Here is a 14182-nt window from a genome sequence, read left to right as displayed (position 1 = left end):
TAATGCTTGATTCCCGCTTTGCAACGTGATCAACCAGGTCTGGTTTGTTACCCCGTGCGAGCAAAGGCACCCCAGTAACTCATCAAAGTCTTGCTAAGTACTTCTTCCTCTTCCGGACATGCATCTAAAAGAAAAATTATTAATACAAGAAACAAACAGACAGCATTTAAAATCTCACCAGTTAATCGGATGTGGGTCGTGGTAAAGCAAAATCCAAAAATGGCAAACACCTCGTCTCTATGGTCAGACCTGACAAAGCTTGGCCTACGAGCTCTCAAAAAGTGAGGGGCATGCTGGTACTCGTACAAGTACACTGGGACACCTGCATCTATGAGGCAGAAAGTGTATGCAGCGTCTTCAAAAAGAACAGCATTTTCTGTACTCAAGAAGAATGAAGTGGTGCCTACAAAGGCGGGTCAGCGGAGGATACATCAGAATGGGTTTCTTAAAGGGGAACATTATCACCAGACCTATGTAAGCGTCAATATATACCTTGATGTTGCAGAAAAAAGACCATACGTTTTTTTAACCGATTTCCGAACTCTAAAAGGGTGAATTTGGCGATTGAAACGCCTTTCAATTGTTCGCTGTCGGAGCGATGACTTTTCACCCGTGACGTCACAACAGGAAGCAGTCTGCCATTTTCTCAAACATTACACACACCAAATCAAATCAGCTCTGTTATTTTCCGTTTTTTCGACTTTTTTCTGTACCTTGGAGACATCGTGCCTCGTCGGTGTGTTGTCAGAGGGTGTAACAACACAATCAGGGACAGATTCAAGTTGACTTACGTGGAGTGTGCTAATCAGACATATCAATGGTCACGACATGGTAATCAATGCTAACATGCTATTTAGGCTAGCTGTATGTACATATTGCATTATGCCTCATTTGTAGCTATATTTGCATCCAGCCTTTCCCTCCATCCACATTTAATGCTAAACAAACACATACCAATCGACGGATTCAAGTTGCACCGCACCAGTGGTCAAAAGATGCGGAAGTCCCTCGCACGCTACCGACGATAGCGATGCTACGACAGAGGTGGCACAAAGATGTGTGGATATCCTGCGACACTCAAAGCAGATGCATTTCCAACGATAAAGTCAACGAAATCACAAAGGTGAGTTTTGTTGATGTTATTGACTTATGTGCTAATCAGACATATTTGCTCATGGCATGACTGCCAGCTAATCGATGCTAACATGCTATTTAGGCTAGCTGTATGTACATATTGCATCATATATGATATATACTATATTTGCATCCAGTCTTTCCCTCCACCCACATTTATCAATCAATCAATCAATCAATGTTTACTTATATAGCCCTAAATCACTAGTGTCTCAAAGGGCTGCACAAACCACTACGACATCCTCGGTAGGCCCACATAAGGGCAAGGAAAACTCACACCCAGTGGGACATCGGTGACAATGATGACTATGAGAACCTTAGAGAGGAGGAAAGCAATGGATGTCGAGCGGGTCTAACATGATACTGTGAAAGTTCAATCCACAATGGATCAAACACAGTCGCGAGAGTCCAGTCCAAAGCGAATCCAACACAGCAGCGAGAGTCCCGTTCACAGCGGAGCCAGCAGGAAACCATCCCAAGCGGAGGCGGATCAGCAGCGCAGAGATGTCCCCAGCCGATACACAGGCAAGCAGTACATGGCCACCGGATCGGACCGGACCCCCTCCACAAGGGAGAGTGGGACATAGAAGAAAAAGAAAAGAAACGGCAGATCAACTGATCTAAAAAGGGAGTCTATTTAAAGGCTAGAGTATACAAATGAGTTTTAAGGTGAGACTTAAATGCTTAATGCCAAACAAACACATACCAATCGTAAGTTAGAAGGCGATCGCCGAATTCGCTTGCACTTCCTCCCGTTCCGCTGTCTGTCGTGATATGGCTCAATAGCTTCAGTTTCTTCTTCAATTTCGTTTTCACTATCTGCCTCCACACTCCAACCATCCGTTTCAATTCATGCGTAATCTGTTGAATCTCTTAAACCGCTGAAATCCGAGTCTGAATCCAAGCTAATGTCGCTATATCTTGCTGTTTTGTATTGGCATCTGGCAGTAATGTCACAGGAAAATGGACGGGTGGATATAGCGATGGTGAAAATCAGGCACTTTGAAGCAGTTTTTGGGGATATTGCGTGATCGGTAAAATTTTGAAAAGAACTTCGAAAAATAAAATAAGCCACTGGGAATTGATTTGTATTGGTGTTAACCCTTATGAAAAAGTGATAATGTTCCCCTTTAAAGGTGAAATTAACAAAAAAATCAGATTTTCTTAGAAAGCGTTATGGCTATTGACTGTTTTGCTTTATTTTCTTCGATATACTGTATGATGACTTTACTTGATACGTGCAAAGCTCCCAATTTACCGGTCGATCTACGTTCCCATCCTCACCTATGGTCATGAGCTTTGGGTCATGACCGCAAGGACAAGATCGCGGGTACAAGCGACCGAAATGAGTTTCCTCCGCCGGGTGGCGGGCCTTTTCCTTAGAGATAGGGTGAGAAGCTCTGTTAAGAACTACAACCAAAATGGCAGATGGCTTGAAAAAAAAAACCCTACAAATTAAAATGGTGGCCCGATATACTGTATACTATAGGTCAGTGGTTGTCAACCTTTTTTCAGTGATGTACCCTTTGTTAACATTTTTTTTTAATTCAAGTACCCCCTAATCAGGGCAAAGCATTTTTGGTTGAAAAAAAGAGATAAAGAAGTAAAATACAGCACTATGTCATCAGTTTCTGATTTATTAAATTGTATAACAGTGTAAAATATTGCTCATTTGTAGTGGTCTTTCTTGAACTATTTGGAGAAAAAGATATAAAAAATATCTAAAAACTTGTTGAAAAATAAACAAGTGATTCAATTCTAAATAAAGATTTCTACACATAGAAGTAATCATCAACTTAAAGTGCCCTCTTTGGGGATTGTAATAGAGATCCATCTGGATTCATCAACTTAAGTCTAAACATTTCTTCACAAAAAATACATCTTTAACATCAATATTTATGGAACATTTCCACAAAAAAATCTAGCAGTCAACACTGAATATTGCATTGTTGCATTTCTTTTCACAGTTTATGAACTTACATTCATATTTTGTTGAAGTATTATCCAATAAATATATTTATAAAGGATTTTTGAATTGTTGCTATTTTCACAATATTCTTAAAAAATCTCACATACCCCTTGGCATACCTTCAAGTACCCCCAGGGGTACGCATACCCCCATTTGAGAACCAGTGCTATAGGTCATGCCCACTTCAGGGGTCATAAATCATTCCCTCCGCTAGCCCTCCCTAAACTAGTGAGACCATGGAGGCCACGCCTCACTTCCGGTCATAAAACAAACCCCCACTAAACCCCCCCAAAATGGGACCAATTACCTCCCTGCTTGACTCTCAGCATCAAGCGTTGGACTTGGGAGTTAAATCACCAAAAAGGATTCCCGGGCGCGGCCACCGCTGATGCTCACTACTTCCATCCAGAAGTATGCGGATGACACAGCCATCGTCGGGTGCATCAGGGACGGCAGAGAGGAGGAGTTTCGGAACCTGGTGAGGGACTTTGTTGTCTGGTGCCACACGAACGTCTTGCAGCTCAATCCGTCAAAGACCAAGGAGCTGGTCATTGACTTTGGGAGGTCGAGTCCACGGTCACAACCTATTGTGATCGAGGGAGTTGAGGTACAGACCGTGGACTCTAACAAGTACCTCGGGGTTTGGGTGGACAATAAGCTGGACTGGACTGTTGACACGGACCACCAGTACAAGAAAGGACAGAGCAGGCTGTACTTCCTCAGGAGACTGCACTCCTTCAACATTTGTAGAAAACTCCTGTGGATGTACTACCAGTCTGTGGTTGCCAGTGTTCTGTTCTACATGGTAGTGTGCTGGGGGGGGGGGGGGGGGGGGGGGGGGGGGGGCAGTACATCTAAGAAGGACAGCTCCAGACTTGAGAAACTGATCAGGCGGGCCAGTTCTACAATGGGAATGAAACTGGACTCACTGGTGACGGTGGCAGAGAAGAGGACTGTGGACAAACTAGTGAGCATCCTGGATGATGCCAGTCACCCTCTGCATAGTGTTATCAGTACCCAGAGGAGCCTGTTCAGTTCTAGACTGCTTCATCCCAAGTGCAGGACTAATAGACTCAAGAACTCCTTTGTCCCACACGCCATTAGACTGTACAACTCCTCTCTGGGACGGGGGACGGGGGGGTATTAGGATGACAGGGGATGCAAAACATTAACAGTGCAAACCGTTTTCATAACATGGTCACTACTGCCTACTTTGTCTTGTTATATTCTTATTTTACTGTTATATTGTTATTCCCATTGTTTTTATTCTTTTTGTAATAATTCTCTATTTTGTTTCCTTTTAAACCCCCATTATTTACTTTTTACTTTTTTTTTTTTTTTTAAATTGATCTCAACTCTGTACACTGCTGCTGGAATTTTAATTTTCCTGAAGGAACTCTCCTGAAGGAATCAATGAAGTACTATCTATCTATCTATCTATCTATTCCCTTACCTCCCAGAGGGTGATCAAGGGTGATGGGTCAAAAGCAGAGAATAATTTCGCCACACCAGGTGTGTGTGTGTGTGTGTGTGACAATCATTGGTACTTTAACTTTATAGGCACTACTCCATTCTTCTTCTCTCCTATATAAAAATACCTCTGTGAGCATTTGCAGTCTTAATGGCAGGAATGACAAACAGCATATCTCCCAGCATCTCGGTAAAAGCGTCTCTAATTTTTACACGGTCTTCGCCAACTCCGACATATTCATCTACCCACAGATCAGTGATGATGGATTCTTCAGGCTGGAAAAGACAGTTTAGAGAAAAACACTCAAAATGAGAAAGTGACACAAAGGAACAGAATATTATGAACCTTCTTACATTGGGGTTGTAGACAGAAAACCCGTTAACAAACTGCTCTCGGTCTATTCCTTCAGTCCAGTTTGGGGGTAAGACATACTAAAAAAAGGAAGTATACTAGGGTTTTTTCTTGACTGCAACTTCTGGGCACAAGCTGAATGGATGGCACTTACAGCAGGAAGCAACCAGCCGCCTTCGTGATCGTTGACACCAGTCATGAAAGGTACTTTCAGAATTTCCTGTTTCTCAAACAGCTCATTCACAGGTTTTTTCAGGAAGACTCTGTCGATATTAATGTAAATTTTCCTCGTTTTTTCCTTGGGAAGATAAGAGACAGCAGCCACAAGAAAATGACAACATCGTCAGCAATTTTAATACACACAAATTGTAAATATTTGTGTTGAACAAGTTCAACACAAATATTTTCAAACATAAACTTCACACTCGACGTCCATTGCACCGGTCGCCCAGGGTGGGGGGGTCCCAACATCTGCGGTCCCCTCCAAGGTTTCTAATTTTCCCATTGGGTTGAGGCTTTTCCTTGCCCTGATGTGGGATTTGAGCCGAGGATGTCGCTGTGGCTTGTGCAGCCCTTTGAGACACTCGTGATTTAGGGCTATATCAGTAAACATTGATTGATATATAAGTAAACATTGAACAAGTTACATTGAGGGACATCACAATTGCACGTGCACAATTTCCAATGTCTGAAAAGGAGTCGGAAGAAGCAGAATTTGTTTAATCCTCACCTTTCTCCATGCTTGTTACTTAGAATGCCTTTGCGCCATTTCTATTACATTGTTGTGTTTTTCCTTGTTCCTTGCATAGAACAAAGAGAGCACCGTATTAAGTCAAACTCATTGCGTGTAAAACACGCTTGGCTAACAAAGATTATTCTGATTCTGATGGTGACTCTCAAATAATTAATGTTTTTAGTCCGAAAAGGAGTACGGAGCAGCAGATCTTATTCAACCCGACCTCTTCTCTTGTGTCTATTTGTGCAAATTAATTCAGACCATATATTTTACATGTAGACTCACAATAGTTCACGTTTAGTCTGACAAGGAGGAGGCAGAATATCTTATTCAATCTCACCCTTTCTCCATGCCCATTACTAATGATTCATTAACATTTTTACGTGTTGCCTAAGCATAACAGAAGTGTTCAGGATTCTTGACCTCACCATTGATGTCCTTTACGTGTTGGAGGATGGATGGATGGACGGACGTGTTGCCTCTTAGAGCAATATTTTTTGTTTAGTTCCAAAAGGAGTAGGAAGAAGTAGAGCCTATTTTATCCTACCTCTTATCTGTGCCCATAACAGATCATTCATTCACATCATAGAATATGTTTAATGAATTGACTCTTACAATATTTAATTTGATAAGTCTGAAAAGGAGTAGGAAGCAGACCTTACTTAATCCTACACCTTCTCCAAGTCCATTACTAATAATTCATCCATCCATCCATCTTCTTCCGCTTATCCGAGGTCGGGTCACGGGGGCAGCAGCCTAAGCAGGGAAGCCCAGACTTCCCTCTCCCCAGCCACTTCATCTAGCTCTTCCCAGTAGATCCCGAGGCGTTCCCAGGCCAGCCGGGAGACATAGTCTTCCCAACGTGTCCTGAGTTTTCCCCGTGGCCTCCTACCGGTTGGACGTGCCCTAAACACCTCCCTCGGGAGGCGTTCGAGTGGCATCCTGACCAGATGCCCGGACCACCTCATCTGGCTCCTCTCCATGTGGAGGAGCAGCGGTTTTAGTTTGAGCTCCTCCCGGATGGCAGAGCATTTCAGCCGCTTGTACCCGTGATCTTATCCTTTCGGTCATGACCCAAAGATCATGACCATAGGTGAGGATGGGAACGTAGATCGACCGGTAAATTGAGAGCTTTGCCTTCCGGCTCAGCTCCTTCTTCACCACAACGGATCGGTACAACGTCCGTTTTACTCAAGATGCCGCGACGATCCGCCTGTCGATCTCACGATCCACTCTTCCCTCACTCGTGAACAAGACTCCTAGGTACTTAAACTCCTCCACTTGGGGCAATAATAATAATGACTAATAATTAATTTGTACCATATTTTTACACGACTCTTACACTATTCATGTTTAGTCTGGAAAAAAAGTTAGAAGAAGCCAAATTAATTGAATTCTCTGTTCTCCATGCCTGTTACTAATACTTCATTGGCACCATATGTTTACCATGTTGAATTTGACTAAATGTTATGTTTACTAAAAGGGAGAAGCAGAGTTTATTTGATCCTACTCTTTCTCCATGTTTGTTATTGATAATTCACACCATATTGTTTACATGATGAATTTTACACAATTTGTTTATTTTGAAAAGGAGTAGGAAGAAGCACATTTTTTTATTAACGCTACACCTTCTTCGTGTCCATTACTAATAATTAATTTGCACCATATAATTAACATGTTGACTCTTATACTATTTTAAAGTACCAATGATTTTCACACACACACACGCACACACTAGGTGTGGGGAAATTATTCTCATGTTTAGTCTGAAAAGGAGTAGTAAGAAGCAACATTTATTTAATCCTACCCCTTATTCGTATCCCTAACTGATGAATAATTTACATCATACAGTATGTTTAATAAGTTGATGCTTACACTATTTTATGTTTATTCCAAAAAGGAGTAGGAAGAAGAATCTTATTTAATAATATACCTTTCTCTATGTCAATTACTAATAATTAAGTAAAGTGCAGACGGTTTATTTTGTACACCTTTTCCATGTCCGTAACTAATAATTAAATCATAAACTGCATTCATGGCAGCCTATTACTGATAATTCATTCATATCACACATACAGTATGTTCAACAAGTCCAAAAAAAAAAAGAGTAGGAAGAAGCAGGCTGTTTATTCCTACCCCTTTTACATGCCCATTACTAAGAATCCATTTGCACCATATTTTTCCATGTTTACTCTTAATTTTAGTCTGATAATTGTGGAAAGAAGCAGATCAGATTTATTCCCGCCCCTTCTCTATGTAATAACTAATAAATACCAGTATTTTGCATCATTTGTTCACATAGACTCCTACACACTTGTTTAGTCTGAAAAGGAGTAGGAAGAAGCACAGCTTATTTAACCCTACTTTTTCTCCATGCCCATTACTATTTTTTTTGCACCATATTTAAAAAACAAAACATGTATGATATTATTTTTGTTTGGTTGGAAAAGGAGTAGAAAAAGCAGAGCTTATTCAATTCTAACCCCTTCTCCATATCCATTACTAATAATGCATTCACACCATATGTTTAACAATAATGTATGTTGATCTATTTTGTCATTAACAGGTTTGTAAATGGTGTGTCTAATTTCTCACAAGTTTAAATCCATTCTGCGTACCTGTTCTGTAATTTTCAAAATGGTGTCCGGATCCAGGTTTTTCAAGCAGTCAGCGATGTGTTGTGTACTCTCAATGTTACATCCTGTTCTATTGGCGATAGCCTGAAGACGCAGAACACGAAGGACTGGGTTAAACATGACCTCGTGAAACCCCAAAACTATTTTTGACTGAAGATGCATCAACCTTGGTTACGGGCAGAGGATCATTCGTCACTAATGCGTCCATTGCAGCAGTGCCGCTTTGAGCGATGGCTCGGTGGATCAGGCCGTGGGACAAAGGTGAGAGAAGCTGGGGATCAAACCACAATCAGGGTCTCTGTGAACGTGCGCCACTCGGAACAAAGAAGTTGATCCTCACCAGCAGGGAAACGCTCACTCCGCCAGCAGACTCTCCAAATATGGTCACAGAAGATGGGTCTCCTCCAAAGTTGTGAATGTGCTTCTGGACCCAGCGGAGTGCTTGGACCTGATCCAGCAAGCCAAAGTTACCGGACATGTGCTCATCTCCTGTGCTACATGAGACACACATCACACACCAATCAGTGTTCCACGTCCGTCAAACATACTCCTGGCACAGTCCGACGCACCCATTAAGTCCAACTCTTATTAGGCTGTACAATGTGATCACGGCTATGTGGACAAATATGCTTCCGAAGTTGCATCAAAATGTCTGCAAGTGTCAGAGTTACGAAATGAAGATCGTTGTTGGTTTTTACAGATTCTATTAAAGCCATCACAAGATGAGGTATAAATCTCAGCCCGAATCTGCGGATGGTAATTATAAAGGAAATATGGAAAATGGAAAATGACTCGCATTACATTTGAGGGTTAAAGAAAAAATGGCTGAAGTGGAATATTTATTTAGATGTGTTTGGTAAAATAATACGCTTTTGATGGTACAGTAACCTGTTGAAAGGGTGCATTTAAGAAAAAAAAGAAAAAGCCTCTTTGGTTTTGTTTGTTTGTTTTAAACAAATTAGAATTGTATTTTTCTATTACAAATGCAGTTTCTGTCACTGGCTAGCTTGGCTGCGTTGGGATCAGTCGTCCCTTGTTACTTGGGCACCGCACCTGCTGTTGTGGGCTGGGCTCTCTGGGAGACAAATATATTGTACATACAAATTCACATCCATCCATCTTCAACCGCTTATCCGGAATCGGGTTGCGGGGACAACAGCTCTAACAGAGACCCCCAGGCTTCCCTCTCTAGAGCAACATTAGCAACGTCCTCCTGGAGGATCCCGTAGCGTTCCCAGGCCAGAGAGGAGATGTAATCCCCCCCCATCTGGTCCTTGCTCTGCCGCGGGGTCTCCTCGCAGTGGGACGTGAAACGAGGACCTCCTTATGGAGACACTTGTGAGGCATCCCCACAATATGCCCGAACCACCTGAGCTGGTTCCTTTCCAAGCGAAGGAGCAGCGACTCTAATCCGAGTCTCTCTCGGGTGACTGAACTTCTCACCCCATCTCTAACAGAGATGCCAGCCACCCGTCTGAGAAAACTCAGTTTGGCCGCTAGTATCCGCGATCTTACTCTTTCGGTCATGACCCACATTTCATGACCATAGGTGAGAGTAGGAATGTAGATAGCTCGGTAGACCGAGAGCTTTGCTTTCTGGCTCAGCTCTCGTTGCATCACAACAGTGCGGCAGAGAGACTTCGATACTTCCCCAGCTGCTCCGGTTCTCCAGCTGATTTCCTTCTACATCTTTCCCTCATTCGTGAACAAGACCCCGAGATAATTAAACTCCTCCACCTGGGACGGAGTCTCTGCTGAGAACCATGGCCTCAGATTTGGAGATGCTGATCCTCATTCCAGCCGCTGAACACTCAGCTGCGAACCGATCCAGTGAGAGCTGAAGGTCACGAACCGAAGGTGCCATCAGGACCACATCATCTGCAAAAAGCAGTGACGCAACCTTTAGCCCCCCAAGACGTATACCCTCTCCGCCATGGTCACGACTCTGCCTAGAAATCCTGTCCATGAAAGTCACAAACAGGATAGGTGACAGAGCGCAGCCCTGGCGGAGACCAACCCCCACTGGAAATGGATCCAACTTACATCCAAGCACCCGGACACAACTCTCGCTTTTGTTGTACAGAGATTGAATGGCCCTCAGCAGGGTTCCCCTCACCCCGTACTCCCTCAGCACCTCCCACAAGATCTCCCGGAGGACACGGTCATATGCCTTCTCCAAATCCACAAAGCACATGTAGACTGGATAGGCATACTCCCAGACCTTCTCCAGGATTCCCGCAAGAGTAAAGAGCTGGTCAGTTGTTCCACGACTAGGACAGAGTCCACATTGCTCCTCTTAAATATGAGGTTCAACTATCGGCCGGACCCTCCTTTCCAGTACCTTGGCGTAAACTTTCCCAGGGAGGCTGAGTAGTGTGATACCCCTGTAATTAGCACACACCCTCTTGCCACCCTTTTTGAATAGGGGTACCCGATCCCAGTCTGCCACTCCCTCGGCACTGTCCCAGACTTCCACGCAATGTTGAAAAGGCGTATCAACCAAGACAGCCCCTCAACACCCAGAGCCTTCAGCATTTCTGGATGGATCTCGTCAACTCCCGGAGCTTTGCCACTGTGGAGTTGTTTTAACTACCTCAGTGACTTCACTCTGAGAGATCGACGTCGAACCCCCATCATCCTCAGGCTTCGCTCATGTCAGGGAGGGTGTGTCTGATGAAGTTGGGTTCAGGAGTTCCTCAAAGTGCTTTTTCCAATGCCCTACGACTTCCTCACTTGAAGTCAGCAGAGTTCCATCCCTGCTGTACAAAGCTTGGATGGTTCCCTGCTGCCCCCTCCTGAGGTGACGTATGGTCTTCCAGAACAACTTTGGTGCCGCCCGATAGTCCTTCTCCATGGATTCCCCGAACTGCTCCCGCACCCTCTGCTTAGCCTCGTCCACAGCCACGGCTGCTGCCCTCCGGGCCTGTCGGTACCTTGCAAATGCCTCCGGAGTCCCCTGGGACGGCTTCCCTGACCACCGCTGTCCACCAGGGTGTTCGAGGGTTACCGCCCCTTGAGGCACCTAAGACCTTCTGGTCACAGCTCGCAGCTGCAGCTTTACCAATAGAAGCTTTGAACATTGCCCATTCCTGTTCAATATCCCCAACCCCCACAGGGATGGCAGAGAAGTCCCGCCGGAGGTGAGAGTTGAAGTCCTCCCTGACAGAGGACTCCTCCAAACGTTTCCAGTTCACCCCCTTGGGTTTGCCAGGTCTGTCCAGAGGTTTTCCCCCGCCATCTGACCCAACTCACCACCAGATGGTGATCAGTTGACAGTTCAGCCCCTCTCTTCACCCGAGTGTCCAAAACATACGGCCTCTGATCAGCTGATACGATTACAAAATCGATCATTGATCTTTGGCCTAGAGTGCTCTGGTACCAGGTACACCTATGAGCATCCTTATGCTTGAACATGGTGTTTGTTATCGCAAGTCCTTGACTAGCGCAGAAGTCCAAAAACAATCCACCACTCAGGTTCAGTTCAGGGAGACAGTTATTCGTAATCACGCCAGTCCAAGTGTCACTGTCATTGCCCACGTGCGCGTTGAAGTCCCCCAGCAAGACTATGGAATCCCCTGCCGGTGCCCCATACAGGACCCCTTGCAAAGTATCCAAGAAGGTTGAATACTCTGAACTCCTGCTTGGTGCATACACACAAACAACAGTCAAAGAGTTTACCCCCCTCCTACCCTAAGGCGAAGGGGGGAACGGTCATACATACATACACGCATACATACACACACCTATTCATACATATATATACACACATACGTATATTCATTCTCTCCTTTTCTTTAAAAAAGTTGTCACTCCAATGTTCTCTGGATGGTTTTACAATAATAATTACCTGGAAAAGCCCCAAATTCCCAAGCGATACTGGATCAGAACCACCACCACATCCTGATAAGCAGCCAAGGCAGATCCATCAAACGATGAAGTTGAACCAATGGCAAACCCGCCACCATGGATCCACACCATCACCTGTTCAAACACAGACAAAAAATACTCATATTTAGCTTTTTCAAAATGTTTAAATGACATGCTGATTATGAATACTACAAATGTTCTGGTGTGGTTTCCCCTCCTGAGATCCTCTGCATTTTTTTTTTGTTGGTCTGTTTCCTTTTTTCAGCGTTCACTCAAGGCACAGAACTATTAAACTTAATAACAATTTAAATGCCAAACTCAAACGGAGAGAAAATTGGATTAAATACAATACAAGGAATTTTATTGTAGAGAAGAGTAAATGTATGTTAGAAATATATTTTAAAAGAAGTGGGAGGTTCTATCATTGAACAGGTTACTGAAGTAAAGCTACTCGGTGTCAATGTGGAACATACAACCGTCCCTGGTTTATCGCAGTTAATAGGTTCAGGATATGACTGTGATTAATGAATTTTCGCAAAGTAGCAATCAATTATTTTAATAGAATAGAATAGAATAGAATATAATATATCTTTATTGTCAATGTACATTGTACAACGAGATTGTAAGCAAAACTAATTTGTAATATAAATAAATGAAATATTTTTGAAGCAAGAGCATAAAAAACCTGTTTATGACCTTCTAAATACAATTTTCAACAATATGAGAGCCCTCCAGACATGAAATAACACTTTGGTCACGTTTACATTCCTTTATTTCAGTATAGTAATGCTGTCTTAGGCTGAGCCAATCAGTGGCCACAATTCTCAACAGCATACTCTAATTGGTTTGGTCTCCCCTAGTAGCCAATACTACTCTAGTACTCCACTATAGATACTTTTAGTGTATTTAGCTATGCATCTGCTTAAAAATGCTTAATTTATGTTAAAATGTATTAATACAAATCTGCAAGAATGTGAAGTGGATGTGTATTATACGAATATATTTCTATCAGGCTTGGTTAACAGTGAAGGTTTTCGGTTTTCAATTTTGTTAGAAAAACGATTTGTCACGGCGTGGACTTAAACCCGCTTCCCTTCTGTAACTGAGTGTCACAGTTCCTCCTCTGACTGCTCGCCCGGACACACCCCGGATCACGCTGAGAGCAGCACTCCCACGCAGCGACAAGCCTGCAGACAATCAACATTCTGCAAACCTGGGATAGAAGAGGGCGAGCTGGATAGGTCCATGCGGGAACTTGGTTAGCTCTTTGTGTACCGTAAGCCTTATGCTCTCTCTCTGCATTTTTTTCCCTTCGTGTTTCTGACGTCCGTGTTGCTCTCCCGCAGTGCCTTCCCGAGTCTTCCCCTTCAGTTAACCTTACACATAGCCTCACACATACACACTCCTGGGTTGTGTCACACACTCCATTTCCTAAGTTTAGTTTATTAGTTAGTGTTGTTCATTATTATTTTCAGAGGTGGGTAGTAACGCGCTACATTTACTCCGTTACATTTACTTGAGTAACTTTTGGGATGAATTGTACTTCTACGAGTAGTTTTTATGCAATATACTTTTACTTTTACTTGAGTATATTAATAGAGAAGAAACGCTACTTTTACTCCGCTCCATTTATCTACAATCAGCTCGCTACTCGCTACTTTTTTTTTATCGATCTATTAATGTTTGTTTTGGTCAATGACAGAGCTTCAAAGTAGAATCTACGCATTGCGTCGTTTCACCAATCACATGCAGTCACTCGTGACGTTAGACCAATCAAACAGAGCCAGGCGGTCACATGACAAGTTAAAAAACTTATTCGGGTGTTACCATTTAGTGGTCAATTGTACGGAATATGTACTGTACTGTGCAATCTAATAATAAAAGTTTCAATCAATCAATCAAAAATGTAAAGGAAAAAAGACACTTTTTATTCCAACCGTACTTCCCGTCAAAAACCTAAAGACTGATCGAACAGTTCCTGTCTTCACAATAAAAGCGCCGCTCCATCGCGCCTGCGC

The 14182-nt window shown here is 43.2% G+C and overlaps 1 protein-coding gene across 2 annotated transcripts in view; it reads right to left on the bottom strand.

The window, feature by feature from the left end:
• The window catches only part of LOC133563415 (fatty acyl-CoA hydrolase precursor, medium chain-like), a 44188-nt gene that overhangs the window by 7181 nt on the left and 22825 nt on the right, over positions 1-14182 (bottom strand). For both annotated transcript variants that reach the window (XR_009809041.1, XM_061917537.1), the window contains exons 4-12: positions 12145-12278; positions 8638-8791; positions 8464-8568; positions 8280-8381; positions 5080-5223; positions 4928-5005; positions 4702-4849; positions 179-328; positions 52-124 (exon numbers count right to left, since the gene is read on the bottom strand). Coding sequence is in view for 1 of the 2 variants with exons in the window: in XM_061917537.1 (XP_061773521.1) it covers positions 52-124; positions 179-328; positions 4702-4849; positions 4928-5005; positions 5080-5223; positions 8280-8381; positions 8464-8568; positions 8638-8791; positions 12145-12278 (1088 nt within the window). In the remaining variant the exon portion in view is untranslated. The remainder of the gene's footprint in view (positions 1-51; positions 125-178; positions 329-4701; positions 4850-4927; positions 5006-5079; positions 5224-8279; positions 8382-8463; positions 8569-8637; positions 8792-12144; positions 12279-14182) is intronic.

The sequence above is a fragment of the Nerophis ophidion genome, linkage group LG12 (genome assembly GCF_033978795.1).
Source record: "Nerophis ophidion isolate RoL-2023_Sa linkage group LG12, RoL_Noph_v1.0, whole genome shotgun sequence".
In the NCBI taxonomy this organism is placed as follows: Eukaryota; Metazoa; Chordata; class Actinopteri; order Syngnathiformes; family Syngnathidae; genus Nerophis; species Nerophis ophidion.
The sequence above is the reverse complement of the archived record's forward strand: the minus strand, read 5'-3'. Positions and strand labels throughout refer to the sequence as shown.